This window comes from Gorilla gorilla, chromosome 4, assembly GCF_029281585.2.
Source record: "Gorilla gorilla gorilla isolate KB3781 chromosome 4, NHGRI_mGorGor1-v2.1_pri, whole genome shotgun sequence".
Classification (NCBI taxonomy): domain Eukaryota; kingdom Metazoa; phylum Chordata; class Mammalia; order Primates; family Hominidae; genus Gorilla; species Gorilla gorilla.
The window spans coordinates 181,134,376-181,158,292 of NC_073228.2; the positions used below are offsets into that span (position 1 = coordinate 181,134,376).

Sequence of the window (23,917 nt, forward strand, 5' to 3'; positions counted from 1 at the left end):
GGAGCTGAATGGGACTGCCCCTCCACCAATGCCTTCCTCTTCTAAGCTGGTCCCCACCTGGTCACTCGTTTACAGCACTTGCCTGGCTCCTCCAGACATCTGAATCAATGGCTCCTGTTGTAGATCACAGGGAGGGATGTTGGTTGCTTACTCCTTTTAGAAACTGCCCTCTTGAATGAATGGACTTATTCAGGATTGAGTGCTGAATCTTTTCTTGGTCATATATTTTTCATTCGCTTTTTTATTATTAAAGTCACACATTCTGGTCAGGCGCGGTGGCTCACACCTGTAATCCCAGTAGTTTGGGAGGCCGAGGTGGGCGGATCACTTGAGGCTAGGAGTTCGAGACCAGCCTGGCCAACATAGCGAAACCCTGTCTCTACAAAAAATTAGCTGGGTGTGGTGGTGCACGCTTGTAATCCCAGCTACTCAGGAGGCTGAGGCACGAGCATCACTTGAACCTGGGAGGTGGAGGTTGCAGTGAGCCAAGATCTTGCCACTGCACTCCAGCCTGAGTGACAGAGTGATACTCTGTCTCAAAAAAGTCACACATTCTTGTGGTGTGTATGGAGACAGAGAGAGAACAGACATACAAGACACAACAAGCCAGGCATGGGGGCTCACACCTGTAATCCCAGCACTTTGGGAGGCCAAGGCAGGTGGATCACTTGAGGTCAGGAGTTCGAGACTACCCTGGCCAACATTGTGAAACCCTGTTTCTACTAAAAATACAAAAAATTAGCCGGCCATGGTGGCGGGTACCTATAATCCCAGCTACTCAGGAGGCTGAGGCAGGAGAATCACTCGAACCCAGGAAGCGGAGGTTGCAGTGAGCCAAAATTGTGCCATTCCACTCCAGCCTGGGCAACAAGAGTGAAACTCCATCTCAAAAACAAAAAAAAAAAAAGAAAAGACACAACAAAAGTCTTCTGCCACTCCCCTCACAAGGAGTGTCCCCTTCCAGAGATTTATCTGCACCCATACAAACAAAAACATGCACATTCCATGGGACCTTCATGGGGACTGGGATTTTTGTCAGCTATGGTCACTACTGAGTCCCTGGCATCTAGAATAGTGCTTGTCACATAGGAGGTGATTAATAAGTAACTGGTGAAAGAATGAATATTTGTTCTACAACCTGGAATTGGGTCATGAAGAATGAGTAGGAGTTTTCCGGGAAAGGTAAAGGCATTCTCAGCAGAGAGAAGAGGAGCTGCAATCTAGGGAGGGATGTGTGAGAGCAGATGAAATACAAGTAGTTTGGAATGGCTGAGAAGTTGGAGTTGGGGGCTGCAGGGGAGCTGAAGCCAAAACTCAAAGGGCCTTCAATTCCCAACTGAGGAACATGGCCTTTTCCCAGAACTCAATGGGATATTTCTAAGCATGGGAGTGACCAGTGTGGATTCCTCTAGCTATGGTGAGGAGAAGAGATTGGAGCAGGCATAATAGGGAGACTGAATTCATCATGATCGGGGGAGAGAGGGTGAGGCCTAAGCCAAGGAGGTCTTCACAGAGAAGAAGGATCAGAAGTCCCAGCCAGAGACTAAATCAGGAACTGATGCCCTGTGGGCAGCCAGGAAGGGAGAAGTTGAGGATGCTGCGTTGTGGGTGGAGGTACTCCACCACTCTCATGGCATGGAGAAGACTAGATAAGGGCTAAGAGATGGGAACAGCCAGGGCTAGCTGTGGTGAAGATGTGGTCAGAGCTAGAACTGGCATCCATAGTGGAGAGGAGGGAAGAGGTGTCTCTGCAGGAGAGTATGAACTTCAAAGGGGGTCCCAGGCAGAAACTGTGACTGTCCTTTGGCAGGAAGAAGAGGAGCTGTGGGCATCTGTGGTGGCCAAAGCCCAGTTCCAGGCACCCCAAGCACACTCACAGCTTAGCAGATCTCTAAGAGGATGTATAGCCTTGGGCAACTCACTTCTCTCTGAGCCTCAGTTTCCTAATCTGTGAAATGGGAATAATAAGCACCACTCACAAAGTGGTTGTGAGGACTAGGACTGTAAAGCCACCTAGGAAATGGCCCAGATCCATGGCACAGCAGACAGGAAGTCTTCACCCATATCACACACCCTACAACCCCCATAGGCACATTGAAACAGTCACACACCTTATTAAGACCACCATTGGCAATGGTCCAGGCCCAAAAGCAACCTCCACCCTAACCCCTTTCACACATCAAGTCTGACTGAATCTCTCTGTCTGTGTGGCCTGAAGCAAGGTGTCTAGAGAGAGGTGAGGCAGTGCTGGGAGAAGAAGTGTGTTAACTAGGGCAGTGCTAGCTGCTATAACAAATAGGCCCTAATGTATATAATGACCTGAAAATTTTTTTGATGATTCTTTTTTTTTAACTATTTTTACAAGGTTTGTGCATCTGTCAGGAGGCTCAAAAAATTTTACTTCCCACTTACATAATGGTCTGAAGCTGGTTTCCAGGTTGATGGGTGGCTTGCTTTCAGGCACTGATACACAGACCCCGCTTTTTCCTTCTTGTGGTTCCACAATCCCCTGGGCCTCCTCATCTTCTCTATCCATCCAGCTGAAGGAGAAAGAGGGAGGGTGCAGGGCACACACTTACTTCTTCAAAGCCTTGGCTCAAAAATGACACATGTCATCCCACACATTTTCAATTGGCAGGAAGTAGTCACATGTCCACATCTGACTGCAAGGGAACCTGGGAAAGTAAAGTTAGCCACGTGCCCAGGAAAAAAGGACATGAATTTGTGGTGAAGAGCTATTCAGTTTCTGCCACTGAAGAGTTCAGGTCACCGCCCTAGAAGGGGCAGTGGGGCAGAGGGTAGAATATGGAGAAGTGGCTATCACCTTGTCCCTGCAGAAAGACTAGCTGAGGCTGGACACGATGGCTCACACTTGTAATCCCAGCACTTTGGGAGGCTAAGGTGGGTGGATTGCTTGAGCCCAGGAGTTTGAGACCAGTCTGGGCAACATAGGAGACATCTCTACAAAAAAAAATTACGCAGTCACGTTGACATGCACCTGTGGTCCCAGCTACTTGGAAGGCTGGGGTGGGAGGATTGCTTGAGCCCAGGAGGTCAGGGCTGCAGTGAGCCTAGATCCTGCCACTACACTGCAGCCTGGGTGAGTAACAGAGCAGGACTCTGTCTCAAAAAAAAAAAAAAGAAAAGAAAAGAAAGAAAAAGAGAGAAAGAGTAGCTCAAATCAGAATGGTGGGCAAGTTGAGGGGTCTTAGTAAGCCCACGCTTAGAAGAAAATATAAGTCCTTGCAGTGGGGACACGCATGTGTGAGAAAGAGGCAAACCAAGGACCCTACCTAAAATTTTTAAAACTGGAGTTCATCTGGGGCCAGGTCAGGGCTGAGAGCAGGATGCCCACCCTTCAGCCAACACTACATGCTATCAAATTAAGTTTATATCCCCCAAAATTCATACGTTGAAACACTAACCTGCAAGGTGTTATTTGGAGACAGGGCCTTTGAGAGGTAATTGGGTCATGAAAGAGAACCCCTTAGGGTGGGATTAGGAATTAGTGCCCTTATAAAAAGAGACAGGAGGGAGCTGGCTTCCTTTATCTCCACTTGCTATTGTGAGGACACAGCAAAAAGACAGCTGTCTGCAAACCAGGAAGAGGGCCCTCTCTAGATACCAGATGTGCCAGCGGCTTGCCCTTGGACATCTCAGCCTCCAGAAGTGTGAGAAATACTTATTTGTTGTTTAACCCACCTGGTCTATGGTATTTTTGCTATAGCAGCCTGAGTTGACTAAGGCAGGATTTCTGAGTGAGTATGAATGCGCTCAAGTCTTTGGCCACAGATATAGGTGATCCAGTCCCCTACCTAGGTGGGTGAGCGTGTGCATCACACCTGCTTACGCATATGTCACTGGAGTGTCGGAATACATATGTCCTATGTTCAGGTGTGCCTGTCACATGCACCTGTTCAGGGGACTGTGCATGCACATGACTATACACCCAAGTTCCCCTTGTAAGGGAGAGCCCATGTGTTTACGACACGCATACCTGAATGTCTGTGTGTGCACAGCCATGCGGGCAAGTTATCCATCTGTCTGCACACCTGGCCACATGCATGGAAGGAGCCTGTAGGTGTCTGGGGCTAGAGGTACCCTGCATATGCGCAGCTGCGGGGGAGAGGGGTACCGAGCACATGTTTGTCTGGCACACAGTAGGTATGAGATAAGTGTGTACCGAGTAAAGTACACGTGTGGATACACAGATCCCAATGCACGTGTGTGCATGTCCACAGGAACGCCCCCAGGGTGGACAAAGGTGCCTAGGTATGTTTACTCGTGTGCCGTGAGCCCAGGCATGAACTTAGAGCTCCCTGGTCCTGGCCAGACCAGGCTGGGCTCCTTGCTGGTCACACGGAAGCCTCTGCCTTGTGTTGGTGCCCGTGCGGGATGCTGCCAGGAGTGTGTTGGTGGCGTGTGTGTGCGTGAACGTGTGTGTGTGTGCGCGCGTGTGTGTAGGAAGAGGCGTTCGCTCTCTTAGACCTTGCTTCTTTCTGTGGTTTGGTTTCTATAGAGACACTTCCTGTGGCAGAGAAAAGAGGTAGTGAGCGGTGTTTCAGGATGTGAGGGCCCGCAGGAGCCGAGTCGGGCTCTCTCCACTGCCTGCCTGCCACCGTGCAAGCTCTGGCCGGCGCTGCCCACAGTCCCCATGGTGGGCAGCCCCCGCGGCGGGGACCCCTGATCGGCAGCGGCATGCCAGGGAAGCCCAAGCACCTGGGCGTCCCCAACGGGCGCATGGTGAGTGTGGGCTCCGGGCCAGGGCCACGAGGAGGGGGTGGGCACACCCAGGGTGGAGCCCAGGAGGCACACCCGGCAGGGCCAGGCAAGAACCCACGGGCTGCCAGCAGGCGAGAGAAGTTGGGTACAGACAGCAGCAGGTGGTGGGACCTGGTGCTCTCACCCCTAGACCCTTCCAGATGGCCCAGCTGGGAGCCTGGTACAACCCTGGCAGTGAGGCCAGAACAGAGCGGGCACAGGCTTCTGGTCCAGCCCCCACCACTCCCTCACCTGCTGCATCTGGGGCTGCATCCCAGGGTCTCAGGGACACTCGATGTGCTCCTTGCCCCCTGCTCATCCCCACAGTGGCTCAAGCCCCTACATCCCGCTCAGCCTGAGTCCTCCCCTCCTCACCCCCTGCTCCAGGTGCCCAAGGTCATGTTAGTGGCAGCTCTTGCTGGGTCGGTGTCCTCCAGCCAGAGCTACTCCAGAGGCTTCCTGCCAGAGCTAGCATTGTTTGGGCAGCCCGGGATGGGGCAGCAGGGTCAGACTAGGTTGATGCAGCTTCTGCCTGTTCTATTCCTGAGCTTCCAGGAAGGGCTGAGCACTAGGATCCCCCTGGCTGCAGCTGTCCCACCCCTTAACCCTCTCCCTGGCTGCTTAGCCCCAGATCAGAGCTGCCCTCAGAGGATCTGGCTCTTCTCATTCATTCAGCAGATGGGGCAAGCTGTGCTGGGCCTCCCTTCTCTCCCTAGGGTTCCCCCCTCACTTGGAAGAGTCCCTCTTAACAACCTCAGGAAGGCCAGTGTCCTGGCCCACCACCAGGCCCCAGCCTGGTATCACGGGCCAAAGCCAGTGGCTCTATAGAGACCTGGGTTCCAGTCCTGGTTCTATTCTCTCTTACTGGAGGGAGGGTCCTCGCCATCTCTCAGTTTCCTCATCCATAAAATGAAGAGGTTGGAATGAATTTCAAGGCTTGTTGAGATGATAGAGTGAAATAATGCATATGAGGCCTTTGTCCCATTGTGGGGGCTGCAAAATTGTCAGCCCAGTGCCCCCTACATTTTCAGCCCCAATTCAAAGATCTCCTGCCTCACCAAGAAGCTGAGGCAGCCCCATCACCACTCCTGCCCCTTAGTTCCCAAAACCTGCCTCTACCTCTTCTTCTTCCAGCATCTCTTTCCTGCCCAGCCCTGGGCTGGCCGGCTGGGAGAGAGGCCACCCTTCAAAGCCAGCTTAGCCCCCCATCTCACTGTCTGCAGTACCGACCCCACCACGAAAGTGCAAAAAGAAAACCCACCTCCCTTGCATTCCCACGTCACAGGCATGACACTTGGCTCGTCCTTGCCTAGGCGACCGGGCCAGGAAGCCAAGGAGGCTAACCCCAGGCCCACCCCGGGAGGGCAACTGGATTGATGCTTCTGGGACAGTGCCTAGAACTACAGGGCAGCAGAGGGGGCCCAGAGACAGACCCAGCCCCTGCCCCTTCTGTGTCAGCCTGTGACTTCTCTACTCAAAAGTCACCTAGAGCAGGGAGGGTGCCCCCAAGGTCTGCCCCCAGTTCCATCAAGCCCACAGACGCCCCGGCTCCTCTCAGAACTGTCACACACAGGTTTGTCTTTGCCCTTCCTGGGCCTGTTCCGAACTCTTCGTGCCACCTCTTAGAATCCAGAGGGTCACAGGTTGGCTGCCTGCTGGTCACTGAGTAGCTTCCGGCGGCCCTGCACAGCTATGGCAGGGAGGGCCAGACAGGCACTGGGATCTGAGGTGGGGATGTGGATGGAGGGGCGCCTGGGGGACAGGTATGTCTGGTCCCTCCATGAGTTACCTCCCAAGGGAGGCTCAGAGAAGTAAATGCTGTGCCGAGGTCAGCCAGAGAGTAGAGCGTCAGCATCTGAACCCCCAGAACTGCCTGGCCCCGGTCCTCCCCTACCTCTCCTCTCGCCACCATCATTCCCCGCTGTGGAAGCTTCAGTTGTCAGCCTTGCCTCTCTGCCATTCAGCTTGTCAGGCAGTTGCAAGGAAACCTGTCACTTGGAGACATCTCCCAGCCCCCTTCCTAGGGATGTCTTCACACAGCCTCTTTACCTTTTCATTTGTTCATGTACTTATTCACTCATTCATTCAACAACCCCTCCTTAGTGCCTGCTTAGTGCCGCCACTGCCCCTATCCTAGACACTCCCGACCCAGGCCCATCAGCCCTAGTCCCTGCCCCCTAGTCTGGCAAGGCACAAAAGACACAGGTGAAAATATCAGGCAGTGGCTCAAGCCTGGAATCCCAGCACTTTGGAAGGCCAATGCAGGAGGATCGCTTGAGCCCAGGAGTTTGAGACCAGCCTGGGCAACATAGTGAGGACCCATCTTCTTTTTAATTAGCTGGGCATGGTGGTATGCACCTGTAGTCCCAGCTACTGGGAAACTGAGGTGGGAGGATTGTTTGACCCCAGGAGGTAAAGGCTGCAGTGAGCTGTGATCACACTCAGACTGCACTGCAGTCTGGGTGAAAGAGCAAGATCCTATATAAAAAAAAAAAAAAAAAAAAAAGATGGAAGGAAGGAAGGAAGGGAGGGAGGGAGAGAGGAGGCAGGCAGAGTTGCTCACGCCTCTAATCCCAGCACTTTAGGAGGCCGAGGCGGGCAGATCATGAGGCCAAGAGATCGAGACCATCCTGGCCAATATGGTGAAACCCCTTCTCTACTAAAGATACAAAAAATTAGCTGGGCGTGGTGGTGTGTGCCTGTAGTCCCAGCTACTTGGGAGGCTAAGGCAGGAGAATTGCTTGAACCTGGGAGGCAGAGGTTGCAGTGAGCCAAGTTCGTGCTACTGCACTCCAGCCTGGCGACAGAGCAAGACTCTCCACTAGCTCCATGCACCGTGTTGTAGGAGACGGTCCCTAAAGGGTCTGCAAGCTGGAGGAGGGAGGGCACAGCATAGGCCTGGCTGTGGGCAAACACAGGGACAGGGCCCTAGGGGAGGCTGAGAGTTAAGCCTGGAGGGGCAGTTAGCCTGGCCTGTCCTGTCGGAGGGCCTAGTTAGTCTTCCCCTCCTGGCAGGAAGACCTGCAAGGCAAAGCCCATGCAGCTCTCTCTTTGTCCCTGGCGTCCAGCTCAGGGCACTCGAGTTCAGGGTGGCCTTATACAGGGGCAAGGCCAGGGGTCATCTCCACAGGCTGGTTCAAGTTGAAGGGACCAGACATCCAGATTCTGTGTGAACATCTCCAGACAGGGTCTTGCAGCCCCTCAAGCTAGGATGAAATCCTCAAGAGGATAGTAGAGGGTGCCCAGCATAGAAGATGCTCAGAAAATTGGCCCTCCTTCAAGATCTGATCCCTCTAGAGGGCACAGTTCAAGAGGAGCCCCTGAGCAGGTCATGCCAGATTAGACTTGCCCACCTGTGCCCCAAGGGCTGAGGCCCTGGGCCTCCAAGCTTCCTTGGTCCACAAAGGGAGTCAGCTTGGGTAGAGGGTGGGGAGGCCTCAGGCTCCAGAATCAGGCAAACTTGAGTTCTAATCTCAGTTCTGCCACATCTCAGCTGCATGGCTTCTTTGGGCCTCAGTTTCCTCATCGGTAAAATGGGGGTAATAATACCTGCCACACAAGATACCCGTAAAGATGGAGGGAGGACATGAATGTGTGCTGCCAGAGGGTGCCTGCCACACAGTCAAAGCTCAGGAAATTGGGGCCTTACTCTCACCTTAGCATTTTCAGGTGCCAGCAGCTCCCCCAGGACCAAATTCCTAAGAAAAAAATATGACCGGCTGAGGTCCAAGCCTGGGTCCGTGTGTCACTGGCCACCACACCCTTCCTTGCCCTTTCTTCCCCTTTTTCTCCATTCACTCACCACTTCTTCTCAAGCAGGCTGAAGCAGGGGAGGCCAGCCCTGCTCAACACAACTTCCCCAGGCCCTGCAGTGGCAGCCAGGGCAGGCCAGAGCCCCTGCAGGGCCCCTGCACACCTGCACCTCACTCCGCTGTGGGGCGCTGCTCTGATTGTGGCATGCCTGGTGCTTTCACTCATGGGGCCTCATTCAAGCTTCACAGCAGCCTCAGGAAATTGGGAGTGCTGAGCTCCATGCTACCCAGGGAAAACTGAAGCTCAGAGAAGTTGCTTGTTCCCGAATAGCAGAGCTGGAATTGGATTCCACCCCCACTCCCACCCATCTCCAGATTTCTGTCCCTACTCAATTTCAGCTCCAGCTATGCTATCAACAACTGTCAGGGCAAGAGAGGCTCAGGATGGAGAGCTACAGGTGGCATTCAGGGGCTGAGAGTCCCTAGTGAAGGGGTGCCAATGCCAGGGTCCTGATGGCTGCTTGGGAGCACGGGGCAAAGACGGTGCTTCTTGAGGAGGGAGTTCAGATCTGACCCCTCCCACCAACCAGGCCAGCACTCCAGGGGCGACCAGACTGGCAGGGGAGAGAGGCCGGGACATGGGTGGATAAGCACGTGGTGGGAAGGGGCACTCAAGGGGCCTGGTGTTTGGGGACGACTAATGTCAGCGGGCAGAGATCGGGGAGCAATTCCAAGCGAAGAGCAGGAGCAGATACCCAGGCACTGGCAATGGCAAAGCCGGAAGCAGGGGTGTGGGGAAGATAGAAAAGTTCGGTGAAGTGTATGTAGGGTGGAGGTGAGGGGGAGGGAAATGGGTGAGGCTGAAGGGGGTTCATCAGTCAGGCCCAGGTAGGGTTTTAGCCGTAACCTGGCAACCGCAACGTGCCTCCGGGGGCAGGGAAAGGGCCCGGGTTGGCACCGTGGGGAGGGGTGGGGCCTGGGGAGGATCTAGCAGGCAGCCCCACTTAACGACATTCAGTTAAGCAGAACATGGAAAATAAACCTGTGAGGGCCAAACAAAATTGAAGTGCTGGCTGGCGCCAGCTCCAGCGCCTATCACCCCTGACTCGGGGTTAGAGGGCAGGACAGAGGCTCAGGGTGTGCGCGAGGAGGGCAGGGCCAGGCAGCCCAGCGGAGGGGGGCGAGTCCGGGTGATTCTCGGGGATCTGGGGGAGGGCGATGACTGCGTCTCCGAGGCTGGGAACACCGTGGCGGTGCAGCCGGGGGAGGAGGAGCCCGGGCGCGGGCAGGTAGGTGCAGGCTGCAGAGGAACCTTGCGGCCGCGCGGGGAAAGGCTTCGTCCCGTCCCTCCTCGCAGCCCTCTGCCGCCCTCGGAGTGGGGACTTTCTCCTGTCGCCGTGGGAAGCACCGACTTTCGTTGGGGGATTTGACTCTGCGGGGAGGACAGAGCGGGGAGCACGAGAGCAGGGCCAGGAGGGGCGGGGCCGGAGACGGGGGCGGGGCGCGCTGGGCCCGACGCCCCGCCCAGCGCGCTCTGCACTAACTCGCTGCCCTCCACTGCAACTTCTTATCCCCGGGCTCCAGATGGGAAGCGAAGCTCAGGGAGGAGCCCGAAGTTGTAAAACTGGAAAAAGTCAGGGCTGGGGTTTGAATCTGGATCTGAGAGACCCCCCCCCCCGCCCCAACACCTGTGCTCTTTCCTTCTATGGCGGGAGTGGCAAACTCGAATGTGTAGCGGGGTCAGGCATCAACACTGACACAAGAACGACATTAATAGTAACGTTCCTTGAACATTTACTACACGCCCGATAGTGTTCTGAGTTCTTTATATATATTTCACTCATTTAATCGCACCAATCCTTCGAAGTCAGGACCATTATTTGCTCCATTTTTAGAGAGGAAAAAACTGAGGCACAGAGAGGTTAAGTACCTCGTCCAAAGTCACACAGCACAAATTTGACCTCCCAAATTTGAGCCTGCCTCCCACTGCCTCCACAAGTAACACAAATGCATTAAACTGGCCCCAGAGGCCTCTGAGAGGAGTGTAAGCCCTTTTGGGGAAGGTGGTGGCTGCTCAATCCCGGACAAGGTTGTCCTGCTGGGAAGGAGCTGGAGCATTACAGTCTCACGGAGCAAGTGGAATTTAAAATCTCTTGCTTTTTAAATGTGGAAAATACCTTTAAATAAAAATAATAATCATAATAATAAAACCTGAGAGGGCCAAGGTAATAGTAATTTCCCACATATCTGCAGACCGGATCTGGCCCACAGATGGCCGCCCTGTGACCTGAATACTCTCAGGGTGGGAGTAGGAAACAGAGAGGAGGGTTCCATTCAGGAGGGTGGGGGTTGGGGGGCTTTCCAGGGGTGGAGATGTTTGCAGGCCTGTTTCCAGTTGGGATGGGAATAAGGGGCTGGTGGTAGGAACTTCTGTGACAGGGCATGGTGAAAATGTAGGAGGTAAGCGGGAAGTAGGAACTGGGGATGACTCAAGCCCTGATGTTGGAAGCCCGGGTGATGGGAAGAAAGATGGGGGCAGGGAAGCTGGTTTGGTACTGTGTTTTGGTGGAGGCAGAGGGAGCTTCCATTTGGGACTTCCATTTGGGAGCTTGAGGGCTTGTGGGACATTTGAGGGGGGACTCGCCCCCCTCCGCTGGGCTGCCTGGCCCTGCCCTCCTCGCGCACACCCCGAGCCTCTGTCCTGCCCTCTAACCCCAAGTCAGGGGTGATAGGCGCTGGAGCTGTTACCAGGAAGTTAGTTATGTGTGTCTGGAGCTGTGGATCTGTGGATGGGACAAAGTGCCCAGGACAGAGCCAGAGAGGGGTTGAGGCCACATTGCATGAGTGGGAGATAGTGGGGAAGCTGGAGGAGCTGCTAGGAAGGTAAAAAGAGAAACAAGAGAAACCACCGCAAGAGTCATTTTGAGAGGAGAGTTTTTCTGTTTCACTAATGATTGGGATTCCCAGAGAAACCAGAGTTGTGCATTGGGGGCAAGGATGGAGTTAGTTACTGCAGCAGTACTACTCACAGAGTAGTCCCTGAACCAGCAGCATCAGCATCGCCTGGGAGCTTGGTAGAAATGGACAGCCTCAGGCCCCATCTTGGACCTACTGAACCTGAATCTCCAGAGGTGGGGTCCTCCCACTCTGCACTGAAGTTTGAGAACCACTGCTCTGTACTATAGACCAGCATCTTGTGCCCTCCCACGGTGGTAATGGGACCCTGGGCCCAATAGGCAACACGTGCGATAGTAAGATCACTGGCTGCAGAGACACCTCTCCTTCCTCAAAGACAGCACATGTTTATACAGCCCATATCACATGCTGGCCCATGTTCTAGACGCTGTGGATATATTTTTATTTGATTTTCTTTTATTGAGACGGAGTTTTGCTCTTGTCACCCGGGCTGGAGGGCAATGCCACAATCTCAGCTCACTGCAACCTCTGCCTCCTGGGTTCAAGCGATTCTCCTGCCTCAGCCTCCCGAGTAGCTGGGATTACAGGCATCCACAACCACACCCAGCTAATTTTTTTTTTTTTTTCGTATTTTTAGTAGAGACTGGGTTTCACCACGTTGGCCAGGCCGGTCTCAAACTCCTGACCTCAGGTGATCCACCCATCTCGGCCTCTCAAAGTGCTAGGATTACAGGCGTGAGCTACCGTGTCCAGCCAATGCTGTGAATATATTAAACTGACTTGATCTTTACATCAAGATGGAAGCAAATGGTTTGCCTCCATTTGTAAATAGGCATTATCTCCTATTTACAGATTACAGATGGAGGCAAACAAGTTAACTAACTTGCCCAAAGTTACACAGCTAGTAAGTGGCAGAGACTAAAGTCTGTTCCTACCCACCATGCTATGCACACCTGGCTCACCCAGCAGGGGCTGGGGGAGGAGGGAACCAGGGGCTGCTGGAAGGTACCTGCCATAAGTCCCAGTACTTAATGGTTGGCACAGGATGGAAGGGGAGCCAGGGGCAGCCTGAGCAAAACCCTGACCAAGTAGAACCTGGCCGGGGATGCCCAGGTGGAGGAGAACACAGTTCCAGCTCCTGGGAGTCGGGCCCAGAACTGTCCCCTGGGAATCCTCACTGGGCTCGTCTGACTTTCTCTGTTGGGTCTCTTATAGGTTCTGGCTGTGTCAGATGGAGGTAAGTGACAGAATGTGTGGAGAACTGGCTGAGTGGGAGGGAGGAGGGAGGTGGAGATGGGTGGGGACACCCCTGCCACCTGCTATCTTTCCAGGGAACAGGGCTGCAGAGTGGATGCATGGGGGAGGGTGGGTTGTGCCAGGGGCTGGGGAAGGCAGCAAGGCTCACCCCAACTTGTCCATCCCCCTGCAGAGCTGAGCAGCACGACGGGGCCCCAAGGCCAGGGCGAGGGCCGCGGCAGCTCCCTCAGCATCCACAGCCTCCCCAGTGGTCCCAGCAGCCCCTTCCCAACCGAGGAGCAGCCTGTGGCCAGCTGGGCCCTGTCCTTCGAGCGGCTGCTGCAGGACCCGCTGGGCCTGGCTTACTTCACTGTAAGCCTGGGGTAGGGAAAGGGAAGGGGGGACACGGGAGAGGGCAGGGCGTGGATGGAGCTTCAGGCTGGCCAGAGTGGGGTCCTCTGTCAGCTTCCTCATCTAGCCTTCCTGCAGCACCCTCTTCCTCTTCTCCCAGCTGGGAACTTTTCTTCCTTCTCCCTGTCCTTGTCTCCGCCTCTCATTTTCTCTCCCTGTCTTCAGATCCGTCTGGCTCCATCTGTCTGTCTGGCCCTGTCTGTCTGTCTTGGTCTCTTGGCCCTGTCTCTGTCCCAATCCTTTTGATCACATCCCCCAGTTTGGTCTCTGTGTCTCTGAGTCTCTGCCTGCCTCCCCCTCCTTCCCCTCCCAGGAGTTCCTGAAGAAGGAGTTCAGCGCGGAAAACGTGACTTTCTGGAAGGCCTGCGAGCGCTTCCAACAGATCCCGGCCAGCGATACCCAGCAGGTGGGAGAAGGGGGAGCTGGGGCCGAGGGCTGGGGAGAGGGGAACTGGGCCACGCTCCCTGACCAACTCCTCCCGTCCCTCCTTCAGCTAGCTCAGGAGGCCCGCAACATCTACCAGGAGTTCCTGTCCAGCCAGGCGCTGAGCCCAGTGAACATCGACCGTCAGGCCTGGCTTGGCGAGGAGGTGCTGGCCGAGCCCCGGCCGGACATGTTTCGGGCACAGCAGCTTCAGGTGGGCGATCCTGGGGGGATTGGCCTTGAAAGGGAGACAAAAGGAGCAGGGGCGGGGTCGGACCCTGGCGGGGAGTCTGAACTACAAAGCGGAGGGGGCAAATTTGGAGGCGGAGACAGAGCCAAATGCCGGGGCAGGCAGGGCGGAGCTCAGAGGGCGGTATCAGAGGCATCGGGGAAGGACAGTTAGAGGCGGAGCCTAGCTGAGCTCGGGGCGGGCCTGGACCCCGGGGGTGGGTATAGGAACTGAGGTCGGGGCGGGGCTTGGAAAATCCAGCCCTAGGTTTGGGGCGGGGCCAGCCCCAAGGACCCGGCCTGGGTGCAGGCAGCCCAGCGCCCCCACCCCAGCCCCGGCTCACCTGTTCCGGGGTCGCCCCGCAGATCTTCAACTTGATGAAGTTCGACAGCTATGCGCGCTTCGTCAAGTCCCCGCTGTACCGCGAGTGCCTGCTAGCCGAAGCCGAGGGGCGCCCTCTGCGGGAACCTGGCTCCTCGCGCCTCGGCAGCCCTGACGCCACGAGGAAGGTGCGTGGGACTGGGCGAGGGACTGGGCGAGGCAGGGGGTCCTGCGGACCGCGTGCAAGAGGGGACGCCTCCGGGTGCAGATCTGCGGGTCTGTGCCCACGGTCTGCATGCGGGCTGGGGCCCAGCCCGGTGCCAGCGCCTCCCCTGTACCCACAGAAGCCGAAGCTGAAGCCCGGGAAGTCGCTGCCGCTGGGTGTGGAGGAGTTGGGGCAGCTGCCACCCGTTGAGGGTCCTGGGGGCCGCCCTCTCCGCAAGTCCTTCCGCCGGGGTGAGGGCAGGAGCGAGCAACAGAGATGCGGGGAAGGCGGGAGTTTGGGCAATTTGGGGAGTGCCCCCTTCCTCCTACGTGGCCCACAGTCTGTCAGTCTGTGAAAACTGAAACGCAGGTCCCAGTGACCACCACACTCCCCTGGGTGGTTCGGGTCTTGGGCTAGACCTCAGGCGTTTGGAAATCTCCAACGGTGGTGTCGCTCCCAGGGATTTACACCTGGGCCCCTGCAGGATGGCTCCAAACAAGGCCCACCAGTGGGGAACAGGCTTCCGCAGAAGATGGGTGAGGGTGGGGGGCTGTTCGCGTTCATGGCTCCCTCTTCACTAGAACTGGGCGGGACTGCAAACGCCGCCTTGCGCCGAGAGTCTCAGGGCTCCCTCAACTCCTCCGCCAGCCTGGACCTTGGCTTCCTAGCCTTCGTCAGCAGCAAATCTGAGGTGAGCCGACTGTTGGGGAAGACAAGATGCTCTATGGGCTAGAGTCACTACTCAGGCCCATTTACGTGGTGGCCCTCATTCCAAGTTGCTGTCCTTACTGCGTCTCCCAGCTTGCTCTGCGTAGCCAACCCTTCAGCCTCCTTGCTTGTCTCACTATATTGGTCCCCATATATGTCATGGGTACACATCCTCAGTTGGCAAATGTGTGCACATGTGCAGAGCCCAGGTGTGTATACACAGCACGTGTGTGGGAATCAGTGGGTGGACCCGTCTCTAGGTGCCCATATGCCTGGGTGTGCATACATGTGTTCCTGCAGGAGGATGTATCTTTGCCTGCCTTGGGAGTGCGTGCGCATGCTTGAGCCCCAGCAAGCTTACCTATCTCTGTGTACCTGTGTGCATGCCCTTGCATGTGTACACATAATCTCCCCCACTCCTGCCCTGAATCAGAGCCACCGGAAGAGCCTTGGGAGCACGGAGGGTGAAAGTGAAAGCCGGCCAGGGAAGTACTGCTGTGTGTACCTGCCCGACGGCACAGCCTCCTTGGCCCTGGCCAGACCTGGCCTCACCATCCGAGACATGCTGGCAGGGATCTGTGAGAAACGAGGCCTCTCTCTACCTGACATCAAGGTCTACCTGGTGGGCAGTGAACAGGTGGGAACCTGACCTGGCTCCAACTCTAACCTCCTTCCTGATCCTGACCCCAACTCCATTTCTGTCTCTGCTCAGTCATGGCTCCAACCCCAATTCAAGTTCTAAACCCAACTCCAAAGCACCCTCAGCACCAACTTTCACTCACTCAGACATCCACCCACCCCCCACCTCATGTCCTTCCAGGTTTCCACCTTCATCCATCATCCTATTGTGGCCATCTTAGGGAGGTAAAACTGGAGAGAACCACTGTGGGAGCTGGGGTTTGCCCCTCATCATTCCCAGAGTCCAGACTCCCATCCCCACAGACCCATCCTGGAAATGGCCATCCGTGGGGTGCCCTCACCTCCTTAGCCTCTAGGGGCACCCAACTGCACCTAACCAATGAACTTTTTCCTTTAGGTGCAAACTAGCTTAAACTTTAAAGAAGACCTAGGGGAAAACTGGCTTTAAAGGAAACCATTCAGTCAGGGGAATCTCAAGGAAGAATGCTACCTTCCAGGGGGCCATCGGGATTTCATTTACCTAGTAGACAAGTCCTAAGGCCTTGCCAGGTGTGTGGGGGAGAGGAACCTAGATCTGGGGCTGTCCTCCTGGCCCACAGGCTGAAAGTAAGCCAAGCAGGGAGTGATCAGGGAGGAAGAAGAGTGAAAACTCCAGAGAAGGTCTCTTGGGAGAGGGTAGGCATTTCTGGCTGGTGTCCGGAAGGCTTCATGGAAGAAGCAGCAGTTGATGTGGATGGGCAGAGCTGTGGGGGAGGATATTCCAGGCAGAGGGAACAGCTTAGGCAAAGGCCTGCAGGTGGGTACTTGCGGGGCATGTTCAGGGGCCTGGAGTGCAGGGGTGCGAGGGCAGTAGTGGGAGGCATTCTGCCCACTCTTCTCAGGCCGCTAGGGCGGCTGCCAGCAGCCCAGATGGGCTTTCATACATGCTAAATATAACTTCCTCACCCACACTCCACCTGCTCCTGCAGCACAGCATAAGCCTACTGCCTGGGAGATGCTGCCCCCAACCCCCACATCAGGCTGGAGCAGGCAGTGGGGCCTCTGAAGGTGGTCATCACGAGAGTTACTGTTTATGTACCTACTGTGTGCCAGGCATTGTGCCAGATGCTTCACATCCTCTGGTTTCACAGCAGTTTTGAGGGTGGGCCCTTTTTGAATGAGGAAACAAGAAGTGTCCTTAGTAGCGGGGAATGGAGAGAAGTGGACAAATGTCAAAAATGGGACCAGGCCAGGGTGGTTGGTCAAAGGTGGGTGGTGAGGGAGGAAATGCTTCCAGCTGGTCTGGTCGGATTTCACACACCTGAGGGACACGAGACAGCTGTCCTGGAGGCAGAGCCTGTCCTGGCACAGAAAGAGTAGGCCAGGGATCCCTGATCTAGGCCTGCCCCTTATCATTTCATGCCAGCAGCTACGTTTCTCGTAATTTCTGTCCTTTCCCAAGAATGTCCAGCATTCTTGCCACTTTTCTCCCTGGCCTTGGCTTTCCTGGGCTTGGACTCCAGCTTGGTACCTTAACCCATTTGCTCCCCTACAGCTCTTCCACCCTCCATCCCTTCCTCTAGGAAACCCCAGTGGTGGCCATGGGAGGGCGTGAAGTTGTTCTCAGACCCACAGGGATGGCTGGGGGTTGGGGGAGGGACTCTTAGACCCTGCCTGGCATCCACAGAAGGCCCTGGTCCTGGATCAGGACTGCACCGTGCTGGCGGATCAGGAAGTGCGGCTGGAAAACAGGATCACCTTCGAGTGAGTGTCCTGCCCCCAAGTCTGGCTCCCAGGTCCTGACACTCCCTTCAGGCCCTGTTCTAGCTACCTGGCTCCCCAGGTCCCGCCCCTCGTGCTAGCCCCGCCCCTGGGACAAACCCCGCCCCCTACAAGCCAGTCCCACCTTCTGCAGTTCAAGCTCCACCCCCTCGCGTTTGTCCTGGGAAGGGTTTGGCGGGGGGCCGGCCCTCCGGCCCTCTGCTGCCCGAGGGTTCCGCGCAGGCTGGAGCTGACGGCGCTGGAGCGCGTGGTACGAATCTCAGCCAAGCCCACCAAGCGGCTGCAGGAGGCGCTGCAGCCCATTCTGGAGAAGCACGGCTTGAGCCCGCTAGAGGTGGCGCTGCACCGGGTGAGCTGCCGGGCCGCGGGGCGAGGCGAGGTGGGGCGGGGCGGGGCGGGGCGGGGCGGGGCGGGGCGGGGCCGGGGCCGGGGCCGGGGCCGGGGCCGGGCGGAGGCCTGTACCGCGGGCTGCTGACCTCTCCCCACAGCCAGGCGAGAAACAGCCTCTGGATCTGGGGAAGCTAGTGAGCTCGGTGGCGGCTCAGAGACTGGTTTTGGACACTCTTCCAGGTAGGGGACGTTGGCCTCGGGGCTTGATCTGGAACAGCTGTGGCCCAGGAGGAAGGGGGTCCAGGTGGGAGGCAAACACGAACTGTGGCCCTCTCTGCTGCAGGTGTGAAGATCTCCAAAGCCCGTGACAAATCTCCCTGCCGCAGCCAGGTGAGCGAAAGGCGAGTGGCCTCTTCCACCCTCTGCTTCTCCCCTCCCGATTTTGGCTCTGATCCCATATTCTCGCAGGGCTGCCCACCTAGAACTCAGGACAAGGCCACCCATCCCCCTCCAGCGTCCCCCAGTTCTCTGGTGAAGGTGCCCAGCAGTGCCACTGGAAAGCGGCAGACCTGTGACATCGAAGGTACATGGTGGATGAGATGGGGATCAGAAAGACTAGGGCAGTGGGGTTGGGGACCATTCAGGGTGGCATCAGAGAGCCTTGAGCTAAGGCAGGGGGCTGGGTGCCACTGGGCGTGGAACAGGAAGGATGGGGGTTGGGGGGTCAAAGAGGCTGGAACAGGGGGCCACAGGCCATTGGTGCTGGGGCCAGGAAGGCAGTGGCCACAGTAAGGCAACGGGACTATTGTGGGCTGGCATATAGGCAGGTCTGCCGGGGGGACCCTCATGCTGTGGCTTGCCTCCAGGCCTGGTGGAGCTGCTGAACCGGGTGCAGAGCAGCGGGGCCCACGACCAGAGGGGCCTTCTGAGGAAAGAGGACCTGGTACTTCCAGAATTTCTGCAGCTGCCCGCCCAAGGGCCCAGCTCCCAGGAGACCCCACCACAGACCGAATCAGCAGCCCAGCCCATCGGGGGATCCTTGAACTCCACCACCGACTCAGCCCTCTGACAGCTACCCAACAGTCCAGGACAGCTGCATGGCACCCGGCGGGCCGAGCATGCCATGGGTCCGCTCTGCATGCCCTGTCTGTGCCATGAGTGTCCCTGGCCCCTTCCTGCCATGGGCAGGCCCGCAGGAAGAGCCGGTAGGGGTGGAAAGGGGACTCAGATGAGACACACCCCACAGCTGCCACCGCCTTGTCCCTCAACAAGCTCACCCCCAATCCCTTGCAGCCAGGCCACAGTGGGGGAGGTGAGTCCAGCCCCTTGGAACAGGCTTGCCCAACACGGAGGGATGGCGTTGGCAGTGCCAGCCTCCCCAGCCTGTGCCAAGCTTCAACAGGGGCAAGAGGAGGGGCCGGCCCCTCCTCAGGAAGCTGGTATGAGTAAGGCCTGAGGGTGCAGGCGGGCAGCCCTGTACCCCACCCACATAGACTATACTGTACATACAGATTTTGCAGTAGGCTTGGGGCAGCTGGGTTTGTCCTTGATGTATGATACTGTTATTATAATAATTATTATTATTCTGCCATGAGTTGTCTTCCTTGTGTGCCAGACTGTCCTGTGGCATCCCCCACCCTCAAAACACACTACTTCTGTCACCAAGGTCAGTGCCAGGAAACTCTTGGGGACCTCAGGATGTGCCTCCTGACTTCCTGTTTTCAGAACCTCTCTTCCTGACTGCACAGTATATGGGGTGGTGTGTGAATATCTTATAGTATTTTTTTTTTTTAAGAATACGGGAGCTGGGTGAGGTGGCTCACGCCTGTAATCCCAGCACTTTGGGAGACCAAGGGGGGTGGGGGTGGATCGCTTGAGCTCAGGAGTTTGAGACCAGTCTGGGCAACATGTCAAAACTCTGTCTCTACCAAAAATACAAAAAATTACCTGGGTGTGGTGGTGCATGCCTGTGGTCCCAGCTACTCGGGAGACAGGTGGGAGAGGATCGCTTGAGCCCGGAAGGCGAAGGTTGCAGTGAGCCGATATCGTGCCACCGCACTCCAGCCTGGATGACAGAGTGAGACCTGTCATGGTGTGGAGGTGAGAGAAAGGGCAGGGAGAGGTGTGGGGGTGAAGAACCCTGTGGGGAGCTGTGCCTCTCCATCATGTTGCTGTTGTACTGTGGTCTCTGTGGATCTGAGTACATCATTCTGGTCACTGTTGTCTGCTTCTTTTGGGGACTGAGTGTCTCTGCACACATAACTGGAGAATCCTTTGAGGGCACCAAAGGTCTATAAGGGGGACACTGATTGTTGTAGCAGGGGCAGGTTCTCTCTTTTTTTTTTTGAGACGGAATCTCCCTCTGTCGCCCAGGCTAGAGTGCAGTGGTGCGATCTTGGCGATCTTGGCTCACTGCAAGCTCCACCTCCGGGGTTCACGCCATTCTCCTGCCTCAGCCTCCTGAGTAGCTGGGACTACAAGCCCCCGCCACCGTGCCCAGCTAATTTTTTGTATTTTTAGTAGATTTGTATTTTAGTGTTAGCCGGGATGGTCTCGATCTCCTGACCTTGTGAGCCGCCTGCCTCGGTCTCCTAAAGTGTTGGGATTACAGGTGTGAGCCACCGCGCCTGGCCCCTCAGGGGCAGGTTCTCACTCTTACCTGCTTTAGCTGGGTGGTCTAGCTGGAAGTCCAAACCCCTCACTGTGGGAGGCAAGGAGGACCTCCCAGAAGGAGGGCCCCAGACTGCGGGGAGAGAAGCCAGACTGGGTTCCAGCCCAGGGAGGTAAGTGCTGCAACAGGAAGCTAGGGGGCGTAGGGGCCAGGAGAAGGCACCTGAGAGAGTGAGGGGGGGTCTCCTGACTGCCTCAAACAGGTCACGTTGCCTTCCCCATTGGAATCTTTGCACTCGCTGTCTCCTCTGCCAGGAACTCCCCTTACCTGCCCCGTGCTCGGTCAACTGGCTCCTCCTCCTCCTTGAAATCTGTGGGGTTTGCCAGCCACCCTGTCCCACTATGGGAGCTTCACACCTCTGCCCCCTCAGCCCATTTTGTTTGGCTGGCATAACTGGATCCCTGGCAAGCCTGGCTGATCAGAATACTCCATTCCACTGGCCAATCAGAGTACTCCATTCCACTAGCCAATCAGAGCAGTACATTTCCCTGGCCAGAATTTGGTTCAAACATAGTCCTCTAACCTCAGGTGTTCCAATCAGAGTCCCAGTCCCGGTCATTTTCTACCATCTCCTGGGGTTTGTAGAAAGGACCCTTAGGGAGCGAACCTGCATGTGAATGCAGCCAACACTGGAGAGCAAGACTAAAAGATGAAGGAGGATTCCTGACGAAATCCAGCTATACCTGAAATAAAACACTCCTTGCTTTTCTCCCTGTGCAAGCCAATAAATCCTTTTCGTGTCTGTGCTTGTTACCATGAGAGGTTTTTAAGACCTGCAACTACAAAAGTCCTGCCTCATTGAAGATCTCTGTTTAAACACCTCAGAAGATCCTTCTCTAGTCACCCAGCATAACCAGGGACGGGCTCCCTGACTGTTCTCTATCATTCTAGCCAGTTTTCTAAATTTGCAGTAGTTATCCCACTGTGCAATTACCTTGTTTACTGATTGATACTCATGTGCTGACAATATGATGAGACTCATGCTGCGATGGTAGAAACCTTGTCCATCTTTTTTTTTTTTTTTTTTTTTTGAGATGGAGTCTCACTCTGTTGCCTAGCCTGGAGTGCAGTGGCTCGATCTCGGCTCACTGCAACCTCCACCTCCTGGGTTCAAGCGATTCTCCTGCCTCAGCCTCCTGAGTAGCTGGGATCATAGGCATGCACCACCATGCCCAGCTAATTTTTGTATTTTTAGTAGAGATGGGGTTTCATCATGTTGGCCAGGCTGGTCTCGAACTCCTGACCTCTAGTGATCCACCCGCCTAGGCCTCCCAAAGTGCTGGGATTACAAGCATGAGCCACTGCGCCTGGCCGACCTTGTCCATCTTAATCACCACTCTATCCCCTTGGCCTAGTGGGCTGATAAATGACCCTACAGTCTCACATAGTCTTAGCAAAGCATGCGTTGGCAGCAGGGCATTGGTGGTCCTGGCAGGGGACTGCATAGCACCCTCACAGTGTGTGGCCAGAGGTGGGGGTGGGGAGACAAGCCGGTGTCCCTTCTCTGACCAGCCACAGAACTTTCTCCCTTGTGGGAGGAGACACCCTTCCATGTTCTCCAGGCTAGAGAGGTGAGAGATAGGCTGTCTCTCCAAAGTTAGCAGATCCCGCAGGGCAAGCCCACCCTTCACCTAGTCCTGTACTTCTGTGGGCCCGGCAATGATGTCAGCTACTGTTAGGGACCAATGGGATTGCCCCATGATAAAGGGTTAGGGGCCAGGGAGAAGAGCATGCACAGAGGTCAGCCCTGCGGGTGCAGGAATTCACATTTACTGAGGTCCCCAATGTGAACTGAAGTTCACATTACTGAGGTCCATCCTTTAGCTCATGTTTTGCCTTCACAACAAAACAACCTGGTGAAGATCAACTCAGGCTGCAAGAGGGTAAGTGACTAGCCCAGGAACCTGGAAGGAGTTGTCACGGGAGCTTCACCAGCACCCAGGCTGTCTGATGGGGACACACCCCAGGGGGCCTAGATGCTGCAGAAATCCCCGATGGGGAGCCAGGTCCTCTCCCAGGAGAGCACTTTGTGGTTTTTTGTTTGTTTGTTTTATGTGTGTGTTTTGTTTTGTTCTGTTTTTTGAGATGGAGTCTCACCCTGTTGCCCAGGCTGGAGTGCAATGGTGTAATCTCGGCTCACTGCAACCTCCACCTCCTGGATTCAAGCGATTCTCCTGCCTCAGTCTCCCGAGTATCTGGGATTACAGGCACGTGCCACCACACCCAGCTAATTTTTTTTTTTTTTTTTTGTATCTTTAGTAGAGACGGGGGTTTCGCCATGTTGGCCATGCTGGTCTCGAACTCCTGACCTCATGATCCACCTGCCTCAGCCTTCCAAAATGCTGGGATTACAGGCCTGAGCCACCACGCCTGGCCCCAGGAGAGTACTTTGATATGGCTACTCCAGGGGGACAGTTTGGGAGTTTCTGCCAAAAATTAAAAACAGTGTGTGACCTCAGTGATGCCACTAGAGAATCACTCACTCCCGGGCACAAAGAGGCCTATCCCTGCAGGGTTATTTGTGACCCGAAAACAAACGACTCTATGTGGCTGGGGGTGGGCCTAATAAAATACACTGTAGCGTGTCCACGCTCTGCAGTACCACACAGCAGACAAAGAACTGGGTACAGCGTGTTCTAATGTGGAAAATCCTCCAAGATGTGCTGTTGTACTGTGAAATAAAGCACAGCAATACACATGGCATAACTTTACATAAACCACAAGCGCACAGGCACTTACAAGGGTAGGGAAAGGAGAGAGAATGTTCTCCAAAGATGCAGAGAAGTCAACAAACAACAGTGTGTGGGCCGGGCACCGTGAGTCACGCCTGTAATCCCAGCACTTTGGGAGGGTGAGGCGGGTGGATCACCTGAGGTCAGGAGTTCGAGACCAGCCTGGCCAACCCCATCTCTACTAAAAATAGAAAAATTAGCCGGGCATGGTAAAAATTAGCTGGGTATGGTAAAAATTAGCCAGGCATGATAAAAAATTAGCAGACACCTATAATCTCAGCTACCGGGGAGGCTGAGGCAGGAGAATCACCAAATTAACGAGACGGGAAGGGGACCAGGACTGGGGGTAGTGGTCAAAAGAGACTTTCATCTTAGCTTTAATTTTTTTAAGGATACAATTTTTAATCATTACAATAATGCGAAGGACTCCCCAAGATCCCTCTTTGTCCCTGATGGTCCACCATTCTTTGGTAGAGCCCAGTCCTTCCTTCGGGGGCTGGAGCCCACCACCCCTCTCGGCCCATTTTAGTTGGTGGAGTGTGCCCCTCTGCCATGATTTCCTCTGAGACTCTTTTCCCAACACACCCCCTGAAGCAGTCCTGGGCTGAGGGGGACCTGCTTCCTTCCTCCCAGTTTCCGTGCTCCCAGAATCCTCACCTCCTTGCCCGGCCAGGCCCCATCTGCTGGGAGAGAGGCCCAGGCCCATGGCCTCCTCCTTCAGACCTGCGGCAGGGGTAAGGAGCACCAGCTGGTCAGCCCATGGGCCTGTTTCACAGCCACTGCTCTGAGCTGACTTATGGGTGATCAGAAAAGATGGTGGAG

General features: G+C 55.6%; 1 protein-coding gene across 1 annotated transcript; it reads left to right on the forward strand.

The window, feature by feature from the left end:
- Positions 1-4,390: 4,390 nt before the first annotated feature.
- On the forward strand, positions 4,391-19,283 carry RGS14 (regulator of G protein signaling 14). The gene is made up of 15 exons (XM_055386351.2): positions 4,391-4,743; positions 12,645-12,666; positions 12,859-13,037; positions 13,390-13,482; positions 13,570-13,713; positions 14,094-14,237; positions 14,394-14,505; positions 14,836-14,945; positions 15,396-15,599; positions 17,268-17,344; positions 17,585-17,711; positions 17,851-17,932; positions 18,036-18,082; positions 18,161-18,275; positions 18,559-19,283. Exons 1-15 carry the CDS (start codon positions 4,699-4,701, stop codon positions 18,759-18,761), a joined length of 1,704 nt encoding a protein of 567 aa, XP_055242326.1. The 5' UTR covers positions 4,391-4,698; the 3' UTR covers positions 18,762-19,283.
- The last annotated feature ends 4,634 nt before the right edge of the window (positions 19,284-23,917 follow it).